The sequence below is a fragment of the Acanthochromis polyacanthus genome, chromosome 1 (assembly GCF_021347895.1).
Source record: "Acanthochromis polyacanthus isolate Apoly-LR-REF ecotype Palm Island chromosome 1, KAUST_Apoly_ChrSc, whole genome shotgun sequence".
Taxonomy (NCBI): Eukaryota; Metazoa; Chordata; class Actinopteri; family Pomacentridae; genus Acanthochromis; species Acanthochromis polyacanthus.
Genome location: NC_067113.1, coordinates 21,764,854 through 21,785,894, shown reverse-complemented (window position 1 = coordinate 21,785,894; position 21,041 = coordinate 21,764,854). Strand labels below are relative to the sequence as shown.

General features: G+C 38.3%; 1 protein-coding gene across 7 annotated transcripts in view; it reads right to left on the bottom strand.

Annotated features, from left to right (window-relative positions):
* Nucleotides 1–21,041, bottom strand: part of LOC110953067 (brain-enriched guanylate kinase-associated protein) — a 48,913-nt gene that overhangs the window by 7,900 nt on the left and 19,972 nt on the right. For all 7 annotated transcript variants that reach the window (XM_051954914.1, XM_051954909.1, XM_051954896.1 and 4 more), the window contains 3 exons: nt 18,955–19,021; nt 4,591–4,698; nt 1,963–2,046 (listed from right to left, as the gene is read on the bottom strand). In XM_051954914.1, the coding sequence (XP_051810874.1) occupies nt 1,963–2,046; nt 4,591–4,698; nt 18,955–19,021 (259 nt within the window). The remainder of the gene's footprint in view (nt 1–1,962; nt 2,047–4,590; nt 4,699–18,954; nt 19,022–21,041) is intronic.

Below are 21,041 nucleotides of genomic sequence, written 5' to 3'. Positions count from 1 at the left end.
GTGTTGCCAATAAGGGAATAAAAAGGTGACTCCACATACAATAGATATTCTACTGCTTACGTTTTTTATTTGTTTCTAAACTTGTCTCCCATCCAATCTGTGTAAAGACAACCTGCAGTTCAGCTGAAAGGGCTTAGGTTTGGTTAATTTCCCAACAGAGCAGCATATCACATATGACTAATTCAAGGACTGAAAATCTGGCAGGTCTTCTTCTGTCTGATTCCCGTAAAAGGTATAATGATGGAAACTCTTTTTAAGCCAAAATGCCTTTCTAATTTGGCGGCAGTTTTGGGTGTCTAGAGAGTTAATAACTATTTTCCTCTTGGTAGTGTTGTGCTATGTTAGTATTTAGAGCTGTCGTTTGTTACCACAACTGTCCTGTTCAGCAAACATTGCACTGCACTATAAGCTGGACCAGTCTAATTCTGTTTCTTCATCTCATGTCCTTGCTGTTGTTGTCTTGTGGATACTTCGTAGGTTTTCCTGCCTCATTGCTATAACCTACTCTGTCTCCATCACTATGGTTGCCCTTCTCTTCAGCTCTCCAATCATGGAAGGCTTACATGAAATGCCTGACAGTGTGGGAATATCACTACAGACTCCATATTTAAAACTCAGGTATACTGTGAAATACAGAGAGATTTACCTGGCACGAGTATTCCTTATCAACAACGTGTGAACTTGTTTGCAAAGGGCTTTAAGGTAACGGACGTTCATTTATATGTAAAAGTTCAACACTCCAGCGTTAAATAGAATCAGAACGATAATAAAAGCAGAAAGCATCATCTTTGTAAAGGTTTAACAAGTTCATTTCATTGCCACCCTATTTCATTTATCCTTGCTGTTGATAACTAATGGATATTTAATGATGTAAATAGTCAAATGTGTCTGTATATGGTGCTTCAGACAATCATCATCCTGCGCTGGAGTATAAGATTTTTTCAGATGTCGTCTCAAGCACGCTTTTCATTCATTCATTCACCCATTCATTATGCACAGCTGAAATGCAGACAGATGGCACTTCAGACAGCAGACCTTCATCAGTCTAACTGGAGAGGCCATGAGCACCGTGGCTCCATCTTATTGTGAAAGCCACTCATAAGGCTTTTAACAGTACAGCCAACACAATGTGGGGAACTTCTCACCAGTACAAGAATAATGCATGAATATCTTCAACTTTATTAGTTCACTAATTATATACAGCGCAAGTTCAGTAATGGATGATGTAGTTTTATTCATCACGCTTAAGGCTGGAGGCAGGATTTTAGTAATTCTGGGGTGATGAGTCCACAGTCCTCCCAATGCTACCCTCACATCAAAGTCAGTATTACTGTTTTCTCTATCTAGTTATATTTCTTGTAAATTATATTTCCCAACAGGGGGGCTGAGTGTTTCTTAAAAGTTTATTTTAAAATTGCTGACTGCTTAAGGCACTGCAAGTTAAATCTTAATACATTTTAGTTACTGACCGAAATGTGTCCACAGCGTAGGGAATGTACTGTACAAAACAGGCTCTGTTGTCAATGCGTGGTGCTGATTTTTTATGAATTTATATTTTACATGTCCTAAAAGGACTCGAATCAAACATACTGGAATCAGAAAACCTACCATACAAAAGAAGTTTTAATTGAAGAATGCTAATTCCCCCCAGGCTGCTAAAACATCCAAATTCCCAGAAACACTCAGAGGACATGAACTCAGCTCTAGCTCCAGTCGTGATCATCAAGCTGTTCAGTTTTAACAATTTTCAGCCTTGCTACAGGGGAGAATGTTAAAAAAAACAAAAAAACTAATAACTTAGTCTAGTCTTATTTGAAATGCAATTTACCAAATATAGCAACTGTGCCAACGGAAATATTTTCCTTAAGTGTAATTCTGAAGCCCAAATGAGCACAGGTTTTGTTGCAACACAAATTTAAAGCGACACTGATGCAGTTGTAGCAGAAGCGCTGGTGAACTCACCTCAGACATCTTGTGGGCTCTGTAGTGAGACTTGGAGCACTGCAGCAGCTGGGCTGCCAGGTTGCAGTCTTTCCTGTACAGGTCCTGTAAGAGACAGAGATTATCCTCAGTCACTAAACTCATACTTTAGTGGCAGCTTGATGGTTCTTATAAGCTTCCAGCCAAGGATTGTTATGAGTTTAAATGCCCACTGAATGAAAATCATTTCAGGAGACAATGTGTAATGTGGAACAATAGCTACCCAAACATCTTAAAATAGAATGTATCAATTTATTTGATTTTTATAAAATGACAATGGGGATTTTATGGCTTGTGCAGTTATAGATCCACAAGTGGGATCTTTGCCATCTTATATTGTACTTTTGTTATCTACATATTGCTATTTTTCTTTTTTTGTTGTTATGACAAACGTGTAAATATCTCTATGTGCAGTATATTTCTCTAGAATCATAATGCATGTCCTTTTATAATATGTCTTAATAATGCCACCAAACTTTTTTTTAAATTTCCATTTGCAATATATCTTCTATCTGCCCAGTGCAGACTGTGCTAATTTTATTAGAGTTGTCTGAAACAGCAAATTCACTTATCTGCACCTTCCAGCCTAGGAAGCAAGTGCAGCATTATTTATCTCTTTCCCCGCGCGTTCTATCTGAAATGGATGGTTTTTAGATTTCTCGTTAAATTTCGCAGCAGAGTGAAGGTGGTCTACTGGTGCAGCAGCTGCTCTGTTTTGTTGTTTTCTGAGTTTCTGTGCATGCATATGTGTGTGTGTGTGGGTGGGTGATTAACTGGTTTTGTTGGCTTACTTTTCCTCTCCCTTGGTTAAACCCATCCACTTATAAAGGTCAGTTCCAGCCTCCCTGTGCCTCTGCAGCAGCCCTGACAATACTTCCCACAACATCAAAGCCTTCTCTGTGGCAGCTTTAACTCCCCCACCAGTTAACAGTGACTGCTTTTCGAATGTCTTTATTTCTTGTCATTTTGTCGAAAAGGGACATTTGGAGTCTCTGCAGCCCGTGATGGTGGTTCGAGTAGACCTTTGAGACCTTGGTGATGTCGTAGTTAATGCGACTTTTGGGGTTGGTGGGATTTTCCTCGGAATGTCAGCCACAGTTTAGTTATTCCAGCCGGTGGTGAGTCTTAGGATAATGTCTTAACACAGTGCGTTTGTTTCAAATGGAGGAAAACTCCAAAAGCGTATGTGAATAGATTAATGCCCATTTTCTTGTGGCTTTGTACAATACACAATAAGCTCAACTGGATTATATGACAAAGGACCCCAGGGTTCAAACATGTAGTAGATCCTCTATCCCTTTCGTATAGAAGCAGGACCCGAAGACCCAAACTGAAAGAAGCAAAAAAGTGCCTTTTCAAAGCCTCATTTTGCATCTTTTTTGTAAATCTTGTATTTCTTCATGGCCATTACCTCTTGTATTTACATCTCTTTTAGTTATTTTGTGTCTTTTTGTAGTCTTTTTTTGTATTTCTCTGTTGTCATCTTTCAGCGTTTTGAGTCTTTTCGTAGCATTTGTGCCTCTTCATGGTTGTTTTGGAGCTCATTGTGGCCAATTAATGTTACTGTCATTTTGTGTCTCCGTGTGGTTGTTTTCATCTCTGTTGTTTTTGCTCTGGCCTATGCAGGGATTCCTGACCTTTTTGCTCTTGAGTCTGTACTTGCTGCCCTGTTCAGTAATCCATCCATGGTGAAACGCAGTAACCTATTGTGGATCGAATGGGTTTATAACTCAACAATATAGTGAATTTTATGCAGTATAATGCATGCTTTTTCCCCACTGGGTCTCGGCAGTAACACATTTGAAAGGCTATTTGCTTTCTTTGTGTTCTAAGCAGGACATTCTTAGCTTGCTCTCTGGAGTCTCACTGCTGGCACTGATGGGACACATTTTCCGCCCACTCAAAATGAACCTTGACTCCAATCAGCCCAGTTGGATCTGGGGGGATTGTCAAAATGCTCTACAGCTCAGGAGTGCTAAAAATTGCCATAGAGCAAAGAGAGAAAATCTAACCTAACCTGAAGCCCCAACTAGGAAAACCAGTAGAATCACTTCAAAGAAAGTGAGGCAAAAGATTGCCACATACCCCTGAGCTTAGATCCACGCCACCCCGACTCCAGCTTCTGGCAGCCCTGAGGATGCCCATTGATTTCTGTATAATCACTATAAAACACCCAGTGGCTTAGAGTTAATTCCTCTATCTGCTGTGGCACCTTGAAGCACAAATATCGGAGGGTGTTGCAGAAGTACAGTGGGTATGAGTTCTAGCATGAGTGGGTTAATAGAGAAGGCTGCCAATGGAAGCAACGAGTGTTTCTGTGAGGAAATACAGCTTTTTGAAGAGTTGTCATTTCAGCCTCTAACAAGGCTGAATCGCTGACCCAGCAAGGAAGGTAGCTTCCCCACAGACCCGGGTCTCTGTGTCCTGAATGCCTGAGGCTTAATTTGTGGACCCGCTGGCAAAATATAAGTTTGGCATGTCCTCAATGGAGTTTCATCACATAAAAAAAGTTTGGATGCTGTACAAATGAGCTACAATAACCTTGCTTTAGGCACATGCACAGTGCTGACGGCGATGCTATCAGGAGCTCATAGTACAAGATGCACTCACGTTGTCCTCTCTGAGTTTATTAATGGTGATCTTCGCCTCCATGAGGTGGTTGTTGAGAACAATGATTTCCCGGCTGAGGGCTCTCTTCTCCTCTTCATGGTGCTGGGACTGCAGTGTAAGAGAGAGAATGAACAAGGTAGAGGAGGAAAAAAAAACAAGAGTGACAGAGTTAGACGGAGTAAGCGATAAGAAGAGGGACAGGAAGTAAAGGATTGGAGGAAGGAGTTGAGATAACGAGAAAGATGAGAGAGCCAAAGTTGGAGTAGCAACAGAGGAAAAATGAGATGATAGAAGAGGGCAAGAAAAATGAGAGGAAGAGAGCCGTAAGTCACTATCGGTCTGAAACTGGAGCCAGCAGCAGGTCTTAATTAAAAGAAGATTACACTTGCCAGAACTCGTATCATATCAATTACTCTGGGAGAAAGAGACAGCAGGGAGAGAGAGAGAGAAAAAAGTGAGAAAAATAAAGGACGAAAGAGCGAGAAAGACAAATGAAATATTTTCAGGGATTACTGTCAAAGAAATTCTAAATTACTCTGCTGGTGTAACATTTTAGCCCCTCTAACAGTCATGTTTGGTGATAGTGATGTCTGCCTTTTGAGAGCTCTGTCTTTCTGTTTGCTCACATTTATCACTTTTTTCCATTTTGCACTGCAATTTAACAGAGATATTCATGGCTTATTTCTAAAGATTTTGATTTTGCTGACTTCTCATTTGACGTAGCAAAGAGTTTTTACTTGAGCACATTCATGCTCCCAGTGGATGAATTATTCCAGCCTAACTCTAATGTAAGCACATTATGGAACTTTCTTGTAGCACCACTTAAAGTTCAAAATGTCAACTTTCCAAAATATATATCTTATAGTCTAACAGTTAGTATCACAGAACCAGCTGTATACATTAATGCTCTCATTTTAATAAACTAGTGGACCACTATCCTTAGGACAACCTTTTTCTTTATTGTTTTCACATAAAGTAGCATGGTATTTGTGTAGCAAAGGTAAAGGTGTGCAGGTCATATTACATATGGGAATGTAGCACATGTAGATTGCATGCAGGAGGCCAGAGTTTGCATTTCATCACATCAGGGATAATCATAATGATTCCCTGTTGTTGATGAGCCATCATCCATATCATAGCGTGCTTTAATTTTGAAATTTTGTGCTTAACACTTAATTTTTTTTATAAAAATGTAGCATATTCTTTAAACCTAAGAACCATAATATCTTGATATGAAATTCTTTGCATTCTAATCTCACATATGGTTGCCAAAAAAATTCTCAGAATCGTGGAAATGTCAAGTTTCTATAGTTAGCAGCCTGTGCTATAGTTGAAACCTCTGCAGTAAGTGAATAAATTGATGTTAAAATGAGATTATATCAATCCTGATTTTATTGATTCAGTCTAGCATATTTGTATTATGACATGTAATTAACAAAGCAACCTGTAGGGGCCAGTAGAGAGTTCTGCTGATGAAGAAATGATGTTCTCTGTACTTATTCTCCTCCTCTGTTGTGCTCACACATGCAGTAATAATGGTGGAACTAGCCACACACCACCAGCTGACAAACGATACTCACTTGGCCTCCAACCCTTCCCTCCTCTAATCTCTCAATGGCAGTGATTGTTTTGAAATACAGGGGTGCCGAGCCAATCTAATAGGTGGCAATTAATGTCAGTTTAAGGAATAGACCAGCATTGATATTCAAATCCAATTCTGTTACGGTCTCATTAATCAGCTGTCGAGACACGGAGCTCCCTCCTGCTCTTTCTCCAGCTCATTACTCTGGGTTTCTACTCTTATTTTGCGTTGCTGGCTATGCGGATGACCACATTAGGGCTTTTTACAGCTCAAAAATATAATTTGCCGCTGCTCTTTCGTTGTTAACTTGATGTATCATTGGCTGAAAGACAACCTCTCACTCAGATGTTAATGCTCTAAAAAGTGGCGTGGTTTCTGCTTTTTTTTTCTCGCGCTAGAGTGAGTTTAAAGTTTCAAACCTATATGTTACTTGTTTGCTTGTATCAGAGCTAAAATGATAAATGGAAAAGAAAACTACATGTAATAAGGTTTAATATGTCAGGAAACCAACACACAGAAACTCACAGACTGATCAGTTTTGTATATTTGAAGATTCACCTGCTGTCTTTGGTGTTTTTTGCAGCACCACAGTGTGAATGCAAAACTGATTTTTCTGGTATTTTTTGTATTGCTTTCGGTCTACACAACAAGCTGTAAACGCATGTTAGCATACAGTTGCTCATTCAGCACACACACAGCAGCATTAGCATTCATTTGGAGTTGTGTTTGTGCCTACCTGGTCAAAGTCCAATGTTCACTCTGCATTTAGCTTGTTTTAGTCCCCACCAGCTCCTTAGGGAAATATCTGTTTAGCTGCTAAATGTGCCACTTTCTTCACCTGCTAGTTTCTAACTGCCGTGTACCACTGAGTGCTGGGCAGATAGAGCATAATGGCTTTATCAGAGACCTTTTCATTGAAAACAGCTGCCTGCTACATCTGAAAATTAGGATGAATAGAGCAGTGAGAGGGGATTGCATGAATCAAAAACAGTAAGGTCGGAGGCCAGAAAAGCAGAACAATGAGCCAGAGAGACTAAAACGCTCCTTAGACCTGAGGGTGACTGTATGGTCTTTTCATAATTCTGTGACGGTTCATTACTTGAATAACCCCCTTCACATTAGACATTATTATTTGATCCAGTGTTAAAATGAAAATATTGATTAAAGTGGCTTAAAAACCTGTCTGATGGACTAAATCCTTGAGTTTGCTTTGAAAATTAATGGCCAAATACAAAAAATAAGACCAAAGTTGTAATAAAAGCTGTAAAAGGTGTTAAAAAATGAAAGACTTCAGCCTTAATATTAGATAGAAGACATTTTTTGTTGATGTAACACCACAGAGGCATAATATTTCTTTCAGATTCTTCTAAAATCTCTTGTGATAAATGTCTTTCAGACTCAAAGTAACCGGTGTGCTGCCAGCTTGCATGGCTCTAAGTACGCCACGTAAGTGTGAAAATAGTGCTGCACATTTTCAAAAATAATCTCTGACTTTGAGCCAGAATTCATCTTTTTTTGTTCTTCTTCACTATAGCTGCCGACTGTATCAATTAATGAATACATTGGATCTTCTATCATATTGCACACGATTACAGGAAAATTGGGTACAAAAGTCCACCTATAGACAGAAAGGAACAGAGGGCAATCGTAATAGGCTTATTATGATGAACATGATCCTGTATGGTATTTTGGAGAGAGAGGAAGTGTCATTTTAATTACGGTGGGATGGCCAGCGGAAGAATCACAGACTGATTTTTTTGCTATCTCCTCCAGTCACACTGTGTTGGATACACATGCTGTCACCAAGACGTTCTTATCAGTTGGTGCCACGCATATAAGAGAATAGCATCAAGGCAAATTAATATGCAAATTCTGACAATCATATCTTAAGGAGATTGACCCAGTGGAAGAAAAGGGATATTGTTTCCAACCACATGGTAGCTCAGAAAATCAGACTCTTTTTGTCTTGAATTTATGCCAGTTTCTTCGAATTACTCAGCAGCTAGGTGACCATGGCATTTGGGCTCACATTCCAATCCCAACTCAACTGACAAGAGTCAGTTATCTGCTCTATAATGCAGATATCTAATGGCATGAAACAACAGAAATGGAGCTTGCAGAGCTTGTTTCAATTATTGATCAGGAGGAATTGAGTGCACAGTGTATAAAATGAGAAAAAAAAATGTCAGTTTTTCTGAGACACCCCAGTTTGTTTTACTTATTCCGTTGGAGATTCTGTCTTTTCACTGGGCAACAAATGAAGCCCAAGTCCCACGAGATGCAATTACCGAGGACTGCGGTTCACCGAGGAGAGCAGAAAACTCGACTCTTTTTAAATACAGTCTTATTCAAGGGAGGGAGAAAAGAAAGTAGATTCCTAACCTCATTAAAGTAGATTTTCTAATCAAGACACTAAAAAAAAACGCGGGTTGGTGAATAAAGCAGATTCTAAATCTTGTCCATAACAGTTTCCCAGAAACAAGGAGACCCAAGAAGTCGGTCAATGAATGCAATAAAGGTGGGAGAAAATCAGCCAAATTGATTCATGTCCAGATCAACTGTCATGTGAAGCTAACAATAGTTTTACAGCATTAAATAAGCCTCATTTTGTTCCTGATTGAGATAAAAATGAACCTTATTACTAGAGCCTCTCAGATGGTTTACAAACACATACCTCACATTGCCAGGGACTGTTTTATAAAGCACTGGGTATGTTTTGGCTGATTTGGTAAAGTTCTGATATTGTTCCAGGTATTGCTGGTGCTGCAAGGAGTGTTAATGAATTATAAACTTTTGGGAAATCAAACCTGGAAGTCAAAAATGACCAATAATGAACTTTCTTGTCCTTAACAAGTCTGATGGACACACCAAAAATGTCATGAAATACTTTCCCACCTCTATTCTCTGTTCTGTGGCCCTCAATCACAAAAATATTGGTTCTTACTGCAGACACAGATGTTTGAAAACTGGTCATAATTGCACACTTTTTTCATCAAACTGTAGCTTTTAGCAAACATTATTCAAACAGTAGTAAATTGTACATTTGTCAGGGACTATTAAAGCTGGGGATTAATACTCATTTGATGCTTTGTTGAGTGTGGGACGGCCTCAAAATACACCACAGTGTCCGTGTTCACTCTTAATAAAATAAGGTGTTACTTATTGAAATTGTCACTCAGTGATGTGTTTTGAATTTATGACAGTGGAATAAACTTTATTTGGCTTTAGCTAAACACACAATACTTTGTTTGTTGCCACTGAGAACTATTCTGTTAAATTGCAAAACTGAACCTTTTTGGAATGTGAATCTCAAAACCCACCACCAGGTTTGAAAAGCTCCTTATCTGTAAGAAAAATTTGCCAAAATTCTGCTATTCATCGCAGCCAGAAACCTGTTGTATTTTTCATTTTCCAAAACTTTCTGTCCTTGGACTACTCATCTATGACTAAGCATTCCATCGGGAAGCTTAAAATCTTGATATTTCATCAAAATCCCATTATTGTGCTATTTAAGTTTGCCAAAACAAACTGCTCTAACCAGATTCCGAAAAAGAAAAACACAAAGATTACCTTTTGTTGGTGCAAGTTATGACTGACTCGTGTGTGACCGACAGTTGTGATAAATATTCAGGGACTTTTTTGATGAACTGGGCTGAACTGCAGGAAGTGTTTCAACAGAGTGGTTAGGAGACGAGTATGAAAACAAATAAAAAATGTATGCAGTAAAATATCACCATTCTTTTCCCCAGTTTTGGAAACAGCTGTAGGTACTTTGAAATATATTGTACATGTTAATTACCAGTTTCTACGTTTTTGAAAACAAGTGATTATAGGAATTCCGTTTTGTGTCTTCATGATTTCTTGAGTTCTAACTTTGTTTTACTGCTCAGAAGACATTCTCAAGCTCTCTCTGCTTCTAGCTATGGTTGTGCTGTTTCTATAGAGGTGCAGGATTTTATGTTGCAGTAAAAAATGAGCCCACGCGCTGCTTTGGATTCAGAGGGTAACAATGGTACGATTTGCCATCTCTGTTGTGTAGTCCCTGAGATGATCTCGGACGAACTTTGTTTTTACAGTGAATAAATGGAAACCAGTTTGTGACAGTAAACTTTACATTTATAGGACTGTAAATAAGTTGAAAACACTGTCTATTTAACACTGGGTTTACTATTTATTTCATTGTCTGCTTTTTGCCTTACTATTAAGTCGCAGTCCGTTTTCTGCTCCACAGTCAGTTGTCCATAATTATGTGCATCACTTCTGCCGGGTTTACGATGCTACTCCCCTATGTGTAATTTGCACTTTTCATTGAGGAGTTCTGATTAACGACGGTGGTGTTAATGGCACTAATTAATGCAGACTGCAGACAGGCCTGGGTACTGCTCACAGTAGAGCATAGAGTAACGCACGTTCATCCAGAGTAACACTTCAACACATGGACACAACAGGCTTCAGCACACGTGTCTCACTCACCACCAGAGCTGTTATTCATCTAACACCTTTCACAGTGGTAAATATAGATAAAGAAGTCATTATTTGCTCATTCTTTTGGGAATCTTTGATGACAGAATGCCTCTCTGAGTCAGGTTTCTATGGCTACTGCCAACACCAAACATGATAGACCAGAATATATTTACTCATTTAATCATTAGCGTTTATACTCTGCTTATATCCTCATAAGTCTCCTCTGGTCTACTAATCCCACCATATTGTCAATGTTTCAGATTTAGATGTTAAATGGCCAAACAATTAGTGATCTATTATTCCTGTGAATGATAAATTATACAGTAAAAATCTATTGACCTTGAGTCAAATAAAATTGATCATACTGCTTTAATTTTTTTTAAGCCTTGGCTAAAAGCAAATCAATCGCCGGCATAAAGACTGGGCCGAGCCAGCATGTGTTTCATAAATAAATCCACAGATAATTCTGAAGGGTTATGACAGATGATAGATTAATATCACTTAATAGGAACATACTGTGAATCATGAACAAAGCTAAACCAAACAACCATTTGGGGAGATGGTTGATATTCTGGTGATTGAATCTTCAATTGAGACATTATTTATTGTACTTTTAAAGATTACATAAACATTCAATAAATGGTATTTGTAAGCAGATATCAATGATTATTTATAATTCCTGCCAGCACCTTTAAGTAGGGGCTGATTTATAAACAGATAATGAATGACAAATACAATAAGCACCTAAAAATCTATATTTACATACGACTGCATTATAATGTGTGATAAACCATTATGGAATGTTTATGTACTGCTTATCCATGCCAAATGGAGAAATCTAAAGTAAAGTGTAACACGATTTGTAACGCCAAACTGACAAAACCAGAGAATTCATGTCAATATTATTTCTTTCCAACACAACACATAACAAAAATACAGTTTTATCATCCAAGGTTCCCTCAAATTGAGATTTTTTGTAACCAGTAAATGTACCAGGCAACAATTTATCAGTTAGATGAGCCTGTCAAATCATATATGTCTTGAATATCTTGATTGATATACACACACTGATATAAACATAACTGCAGTGGGTCTGTATGAGCCATCATATAGCTAACTATCAATTAACTGACAGCTCACGTTTTTAATTCAACACCCAGTCACGTTTCATGCAGCAGATCTCTAAAAACTCCTTTGTCATGAGTTGAACCAGTTTGGATATGTAGCACAGCATTTTCTTTGAGAAGGAGATTGATTTAAAAGTCAACACTGACAAGCTACAATGTGCTGCAGATGGAGGAGATGGAGGCTGAAGTGCTACATGGAGTAATAAACTGAGAACACTCAAATGAGCAGAGGAAACTTGTTCTCCTTATGAAGTCCTGGAATCCAGCACACAAGTGAGCAGTGGAGGAAGGAGTACATTTACTCAGATGCTGTTTAAGTGCTCATTACGCGGGATAATCCATTTTAATATCATGAATATTATTTTAGTGATTAACTTGTGTATGACACTTTAATGTTGCAGCTGATAAAAGTGGGAATGGTTTAAAATTTCTAGACAAAATACAAATCAAACAAATGTAATTGTACATCTTAATACATCAAATACATGCACGTCTTTTTTTGGTATTGCACCGTTTCTTATGCTTTGGCAATATTATTAACCTGATATTCATGCCAAAGCAAATTTCATTGAATTGTGAAATAGTAAACTGATAGGTAGCTCATCATTATTCACCCCTGGATTGATTTGTCTTGACATATACATAAAAGATTAGTCAAAAAAACGGACAAATGGATTTGGATGGAATTTTCAGGGAAGGTCAGAAATTACGCAACGGCCGTCTGATTAGATTTTGGCAATGATGCAGCTTATGGTCTGGATCCACGGATTTGTTAAAGATTTCTGTATCATTGTGAGGTAGCGGCACGGTGACGATCACATGATTAAGATCCTTCTACAAATCCACCACTGTGGGATTTATCCATCAGAAATCATATAACGACTGAGCAGTCTTGGCTTTTCTTGTGTTTTTATTGCATTACTTTTTGTTGTATTAGTGGCTTCTGTTTTATACTTTATGCTAATACACACACACACACACACACACACACACACACACACACACACACACACACACACACACGAACGCTTCGTGTTTTGACTTTTGATTAAGCATAGTAGAATGTGGACATAAACAGTGACCGTTTCTTTCAGTAATTCACATCAAGACTGTGTTTAGTGGAACCACTTTCTGACCTGATGAAGTGGACATTATCGGTATTAGGAGGGCAGTTATCGAGTAAAACCTTGATTTCCTGCCACTTCCAGGGCAGCTGTTACTTAAATGACACACTTGTGAGGATTCAGCACCACGGACAGCTCCTGAACAATCTGAGCACTAAAGCACTGGATCTTCCAGCACTGCAGGATTTGTGTAAAAAATGCAATATATAAATAATCTGAGCACACCTGGTGATGTTATACTGTTACAAATAGTAGTATTTGTAGTTCACATTACCAGTAATTGATTATTGTTTGGACAGTCTGTGTTTGGCCTGAATATTTGAGGTTTCAGCCATTCTACAGCAGTCTGCATGATATATTCTGGGCACCACAAACAAAAAGCTTACCTGACTAACAATTGTATGCAAATATGTACTTTCTGCTTGCACCGTCTCAGAACAGGCTCAAAGATTAATTTGAACTCTTACCAAACAGTCTCAAAGGCACCAAGCTATAACTAGTCCAACGCTGACACGGGGAAAGCTATAATTCAGCAAGATGCTTTTTTTGCACTTTTTTTTCAGGTAAAGTTGAACAATGTACAAATTCTTCCGTACAAACGGCTTCACCTGCAGCACTGTTTAACCACAGATCAAAACTCCTCCATCTTGCCATCACGACGCGCATCTTGTCAGTTCTCCCAGGTGTTAATCTTGTGCTTTGCTTTTTCAGAATTACTTTTATTCTTCGCTGTTTTTCAGTTGACCTTGCCAGTTCGGGGCCTCTCAGAACTTTTAATTACGTGTCTGATTTGATTGGAGCTGCCTTTGTCAGTGGCTGCCTGCCTGGGCTGTCTTCTACAAAGGAACATATTCCCCCCTTGAAATGCCATTGCATGACATGACATCAAAAGAAATGGCAATCCCAATGAGGCCTGCCTCGAAAAAAAAAAAAAATCCCATACTGTCTCCTGCCATGAAGACCGATTTACTACACCAAGGCTCTCTGCTGGAAAGACAATCCCTTTGAAAAGCCAAGAGTTTTCAAAAATCATTTTCGCATGACTAGAATACGCTGATGTGTGTGTACTGTGTGAGAAGAATGATGCACAATGGGAAGACATTTTAGGCTTTCATTCTATTCATGACATGACAAAGCAATGAGGATTACAGTGGAACATCGCAAATAATAGCTTGCAAATACTGCGAGTCAGATGCCGTTGTAAATGGCTGTCTTCTGAACATGCTGTACTGTATTTTATGTCTGTGCTGATGTATTACAGTTTTCACGTCTCACTGGTCTACCACCATGCATGAGTTCACAGAAAACCCCATCCAGAAAATCTCCATTATCTGCCACAAATCAAAATACAGCCATTCAATGGAGCAGCATACAAGTTGTAATAGCAGATGCCATGCTTGGCTCTTTCTACACGTCCAGATGGCACTGGAAAATATCATATAGGCTTGAATTCAAGATGATTTTTTTTTTCTGGAAATTGCTCTTGATAAACAGGGAATAATATTAAGATCTGATATAAAAAAGAATATCGCTTATCATTTTTTTGTCGAGCTAATTAAGCGAGTCTTCATCTTTTACAGTTAAATGCCTTTTCCACTGCGGGAGCTTCTCCAGAGACCAGGAACTTTTGGAGGAACTCAGTGTGTTACCACCACAGGGGCCAGTGTTTAAATTAAGTTCTGGGGAAACCACTTTTCCCCTCAAAAATTCCCAGCTCTGGGTACTTTTCAAAGGTAAATGAGGTTTTAGGATGAGGCTTGTAGCACTGAATGTTTCTAAGTGGTTAAGTACTTGCTGCATTCTAATTTAGTCAAATTTTTTTAAATATCCAGCTGAGGTTTGTTTTTGTTCATTTTCTTCAACACATTTCAACTCAGTTTCCAAAAAGTGACCTTCCTATCCAGCTAAACTGCGTTCTCAATGACATTTTAAAGGATGCATATTTTCTCTCAGATTACTTTTGTTCGTGACATATCACTAAAACATTTCAAAACAACATATCTTTGCCAGTTTTTTTTTTTTTTTTTGCTTTACTGTCGCTCCTTTGCAGCCAACTAATCTTTTACTAGCTGGGACAAGACTCATCAGCCTTGTAAGCTGTAAACATGTTGTGAAAGTTGCATTTTAACCAAACTATGATTTTTGTCCTAAACCTAAACATGTAGTTCTGAAGCTTAAGCTTAGCCAAGCCTCCAACAAGTAGTTATTGTTGTCAAAGTGGGATGTTTTTTTTCTTCATTATACCATGTATTTCTTGTAAAATTGACCATATAGTGTGGAAACTGAAAGAAAGCAAGTGATAGTGACACTAAAGGAAAATGGTCTCAAATGAGATGGGGACCCCAGTCAGTGGTCGCTAATTTATACCTTCATTCTTCCCTCTTCTCTCCAATTGCAGACTTTGTGGCTCTTTCAAACTAAAAGCCCTTCCTACTACTTATCAGGTGCATTTGTGTCAGAACAAGAATACATTTAATTCAGAAATGTTTATCAAATGAAATTATGTTTAGGAGCATAATTTTGTGGAGACATGTTTACTTACTATAGTAAAGTAGTGACAACAGTGTAAAACAATGTGTTAAAAAAAGGTCTGAAGGAACTTTTAAGCTGTTTGGATAAAATTCCCAGGACTACAAGTGCAGGTACTTTGGGTGTAAAAACTCCTCTAGTCAGTTTTTAAATGTTAAAGAAGGCCAGATTATCCAAAGAGAGTTTTCAGTGGCTTGTTTGATGTGTTTTATTACCATGGAGGAAATAAAAATAATCTCTTGAAGAAGTCAAATGCATTACCTCACAATAACATTAGAAAGACACTAAAATGAACAGAAAGTCAAGAGTTGGAATGAATTGGAATTAAATTACCAATAAGGGCCCAACATCATGTTTGTAACATTTATAAGTTTCTGTGGTCAGCCACTGAACCAGAGAGAGTTTGAGCCTTTACCAGCCACTGAATGCATCATGAGATGAAATTTATTTCAAAATGTTCAAATGAAGTTTAGCTGTAATGATGAGACTTTTTTGGTAAATGATGTTTCCAAAGTCCAGAATGAACCACAATGCGTAATCAAGCCAAAATGTGTGAAAAAATTCTCAGAAATTTTGAAATCTACACATCCGTGACAACTGGGAATCAAAAGCACAGAAGCTGTCACCAAATTAACTTTAAAGTTGTGATTGTTTAAACCTGTAACGCTCTGTCTTCTTGTAAGAAAGTGAAGCTGCACGATGACAATCAGCTGACTACAGGAATGAACTTTTACCTCCATATTCAGCTCACCTTGTGTCGCTATTCTGGCTTTAATAACTCCACATAGTTTTCATCCATCAGCACATGTGCTGGGATTACAAGCCCTGTGGATCAAACTTGTGATGAGATAGCGATCCAGGTTAATCAAGATACTGTACGTCATAAGGATGGGCCTCGCTGTAGACTCGGCTCATCTTCTGCACCGATTCAGGCTGATAAATCCTAAAGCTGCGGCTTCGGATGAGAAAAACGCTCGGAAAACCTCTCAACCTGATGTGATTGGACAGCTGCTGCTGAGGTGACCAGAACAGCAGTTAGCTATAATAGTTTTCTAACAGGGTTGCATGGCAGCTAAGACCAATTACTTTAGACATTGATTGCGCTCCCTGTCTTTGATCATGTAATTGCTTTGAGAGAGATGAGAGCGGTTCTGCTGCTGAACAGGTGTGTTCAAATCGATTAAAGTAGGTTTCTCATTTCTGAGACAGAGAAAGAAAGAACAGTGTGTCAATGCTGCCGTTACTCATAAATTACCTGCTTGTATTAGACCATAATTTGCTATTATATCATTTATTATGATTGCTGTATTTGAGGACTGTAAGTTCATACTGTATATTTATCAATATTTTGTCTCTCCTTCTGCCTCTCAGCTTTAAACTCTGGCATTTTTTGAGTTACCCTCGCTTTCAGCAGAGGCCAAATCTTCTCAGCATGGCTCCACACACTTAATAGAGTCACTGATAGATGTTGGAGCACGTAGGTGTCAATTAAATTACATTACACTCACTCGACGTGCTTTTTTTCTGTCTACAGTTTTAATGTATATGTACAGAGCAAGAAAAGCTGCAAAGTGGGAGGCGTATTTTTTGGTATAATTACATGTGCATGTAACATTTTAGTTGACAGGCAGTTGGAACACTTTACAGCCACTTTTCTGGTTGAAAGAAAGATGAGCAGCTGTGCTAGAAAATGCAGCCCAGTCTCCTAGAAATTACTTTCACACGACTTTGATTTAGGAGTTTGCATCCTTAGTGCCATGTGCGGGTTAAAAATAGGGACGGAGTCTGGTTTGGGCTAAATGCCAGTGAAGTAAACATGTTTTGTCTTGTGTTAGAATCACTGATTTGAACTGTGTTAGGTTGCTAAACTCTGAACTTTGCAGAAATGTGACAATCTGAGTCGAAGAATGATGAAGAATTTTGAATTTGTGCATTCTTCTCCATAGCAACAGTAGTTGAGGCTCTTGGGTGTAGCATTTATAGCCATTCACTGTAATGAAAACACAGTTTCTTAGAAAATGAATGAGGAATGAAAGTAATTTATGAGCTCAAACCTACAATAATGTATCTTATATTATCCAGGAGACTCTTTTGTTTCTATGATGGGCTACAAAGAGAATAAAATTAAACTAAAACCCCGGTCTCTGCACAGCTAAATATGCATCCAGCAGCTCTACAGCATTAACTCTGTGTCGTGTATTTTCTTTTCAAGTTCGTTTTTTCCTAAATGTAACCCGCTGTGGTGTTCAGACAACCTTTAAATACTTGGATTTAGCTGAAAAGATAATAAATTGCACAGAGTACAAAGTGCAAAGCTCAGGAAACAGTCGGTGCCAAGACAACAACTTTTTCTCTGCTGTCTTTGTAAAACTGCTGAGGGGAAAAAAAGAGTTTCATACAAAAGCAAACTTACCAATACAGAAGCAATAGTTTACTGGTAACTGTGGGACTTCGTGTTCTCGAATAAATGATTCCAGGTCAGGCTTTGGGTCAAAAGCTATTTAGGTCTATGTGTGAGCAAGTCTGTACAAGTATGTGGTTCACAAATCCCCACCACCTTCATAAATCTTTAATGAGAGTCTTAGTGGGAACTCTGCAGTACTTACAGACGCTATTAAGATTCGGCACTTCTTGCTAATATTAATACAAACAGTGGTCAGGAAATGTGAAATGAGAGACAGGCTGAAAATGTAGTCACACAATGAGAGGCCTGAGGGTTGGACAAGCCCATTTAAACTTCTAGATAGAAGAAATATGCACATCCCTTACTTAAGTCACAGTGGAAACGGCGGTAAAAGGAAAATTGTCCGTTGCAAGTAAATGTGGTATCAGCAAAAGTATTATCTGCAAAATGTACAAAGTTATCAGAAGTAAAAAGCACTCATTATGCATTAGAATGGCTCCTTTTAACATTATATCATTATATATCATATAATTGGATTATAATACTGAGGCATTAATATGAAGCCGGATTTCTTTTGGTGTAGCTGGTCGAAATATTTAACATGCTTCATACACCCATGTTTGGTTTAGTCTCCTTCCGTGTTTTACAGAAGTACAAAATAGTTTTAAATGGAAAAATGCCGCTGAAGTATGATTTTTCAGTTCAGTCGTAGCCCTTGAGGAAGTATATTCCGTCACTTTCTGCCACTGTACCCATAGTATTATAGAGAAAAACACTTAAAAATTGATGTTCATTAATTAATCCTGCATGTTTAGACTCCTGTTTATCTGTTTTATATGTTGATTAAATGCTAAGTAAAACAAAGTATTTATTGGGATTATGTGCATCATGTTGTTTTAAAACTATTCTTGATACTTGGGTGAGAAAAGCTTGTTAAAAAGACGAGATTTGAAGTCCTTACGGGAACTCTGAGAAACGACTCCAACACTGTTAAAAATGACCACAACTGAATCCCGGAACTTTGATGCTAACATACCATAAATGCCTTTGTGCAAGACCCGGTTTTGGTTTTGTTTGTGCTTTGTATAACATTTTGGCTTCTGATTCAGTAACCCTCCAGCTTGGGATTCTTACCGTCCTGTGCATCTTGTCCTCCAAATCCTGGTTGATCCTCTGAAGCGCTGCATAGCTATTTTGGATCCTGAAAGGAACAGAGGAGAGTTGTGCCCTGTTAAAAATGCAAATCGCAACTTATGACGACTAAAGAGCGTTTTACTGTTCATAAACCCAAGCACCGGCAATCTCTACATAAATTTAGACCTGGAAATAAATAATTTACTGGATCAGGGCACTGACGGAGAATCTCAGAGGGGATTTGTGGGATATTTTAGGTTCTGACTCAGACTTGAAGATCACGGTGGATATAAATGCATTGAGCTAAAACACAGCAAAAAAAAAAGGTTGACGATAAGTACAACAGGAGGTACTTTGAGGTAAAATGTGATCAGAAAAAAGTTTAAAAAACCATGAATATTTTAGGATGTGAAATCAGTAAACATGACTTGCTTTGTCGCTCAAGGCTAACTAAGGATTTACATTTTGGGTTCGCTTATTTGGTCTTTTTTCTCTTTAAATTGGTTTTTGTCCTGCCCTTGTCATCACTTCCTGCTTTTCCCCCCTCTCCTTTTAAACTCTGTCGTCACTTTTGCACTTTGGTGGTCTTCCCGTGCATTAGTGAGCTGAATGAAACAGGACCGTGACTGTTTTTTAACTTGTGCCTGGTGTTTTATCACGTCACCTTTCAACTCAGTATTACATTTACGCATTAGCTCTCGGGCTGAAGAGAGTGTTGATAAACTAGCATTTGTGGCTCCGTTTACCAAGACAGGCATGGAGAGTGTGGGCAGCGGAGACACACAGATAAAACAAAGGTCTTAAGGAGATTTTCTAATGCTGAAGAAGGAGTATAAATGAAAATGACTGAGAGGCACATGAGGAGAGTATTTCACTCTAGTGATGGAGAACAGTACCTGTAGTAAAACCTGCTGTTAGAGAAAGATTTTGGCTTTATTTTCCTGCCATGCAACAAGTTCTGTCTTTAGCGAAGTATACCAATCAGTCAGATGGTTAAACATATGGGATGTGCTGGGCTCTGCCAGTTGTATCAAAAAGAAATGGGACTTATGCACGGCTTGACAGGAAATACCCCACCCAGGGACCCATGTCCACCAGGCGGCCATATTGCCTTTCCCTCCAAATCTCCATGTATCCATGTGGCATATTTATCTTATTTATTTGTACTTCAGCCAAAGAGAACACTTAGTTTTGTCTGACTAGAAGCTTTGCAGTATTTGCAAATAATTTTAGGTTGCTTATAAATTAGAAATCATTGCTCGAAGGCTACTAATATTTGCTGCTGGGCTATAGCTTTCTTACCTTAAATAATAAATGAAGACATATTCCGAAGTTGTCAAAGACTGTGCCAAAAACACTGTTTATATTTCAATAGCATACTGCCCTGAAGTAAGATTGCACACATTCCTGGCAGAAGGCCATGACTCACTTCATCCTGTGCAGCAAAACAGAAATACTTAGGGGAGGCTAGAGCATTACTTTTTAATAGCAACATGACTTGTTGTGATTATGGAGTAATAAAGTAAAGGCTTGCATGCTTTGAATCAGACCTGTGACAAGTCTGATGTGTGTTGGAAAGCAGCAGAACTTCCAGTTCACTAACTGGCTTGCTTTTTCATACTTCATGCAAGTTTTGGGAATAAGTGACTGCTATCTTGTGTGGTAACTTTTGTATGAAGCTTTTGCATGTTACATACAGCTACTTCAACACATAGTTATGGTTAACAGGCTAAAGCTGATTTAAGGTCTGGTAAAACGTTTGAAATCATATGTGCTTCGGGGCAAAATACGTCCTTCAACAAATATTGCATTTTTTAATGTTGGTGTCAGTTTCATTAGCTGGAATATTGAGCTGCAACAAGCTGAGGACGACATATAAAGGAATAAGATAGAAAAAGTAAAATGGAAAATCGTACAGATAAGATCCATTCCTACAATATATGAATTAATGAATGAATGATCTTTGACAGGGCTAAAATAGTCAATATGCTTCACCTAAACAGTGTTAATTTCCTTGGTAAAAAAAAAAAAAAAAAATGACAAAAAATATTCAGTGATCATCTGTTTTGTCGTATTGCAGACCTTTT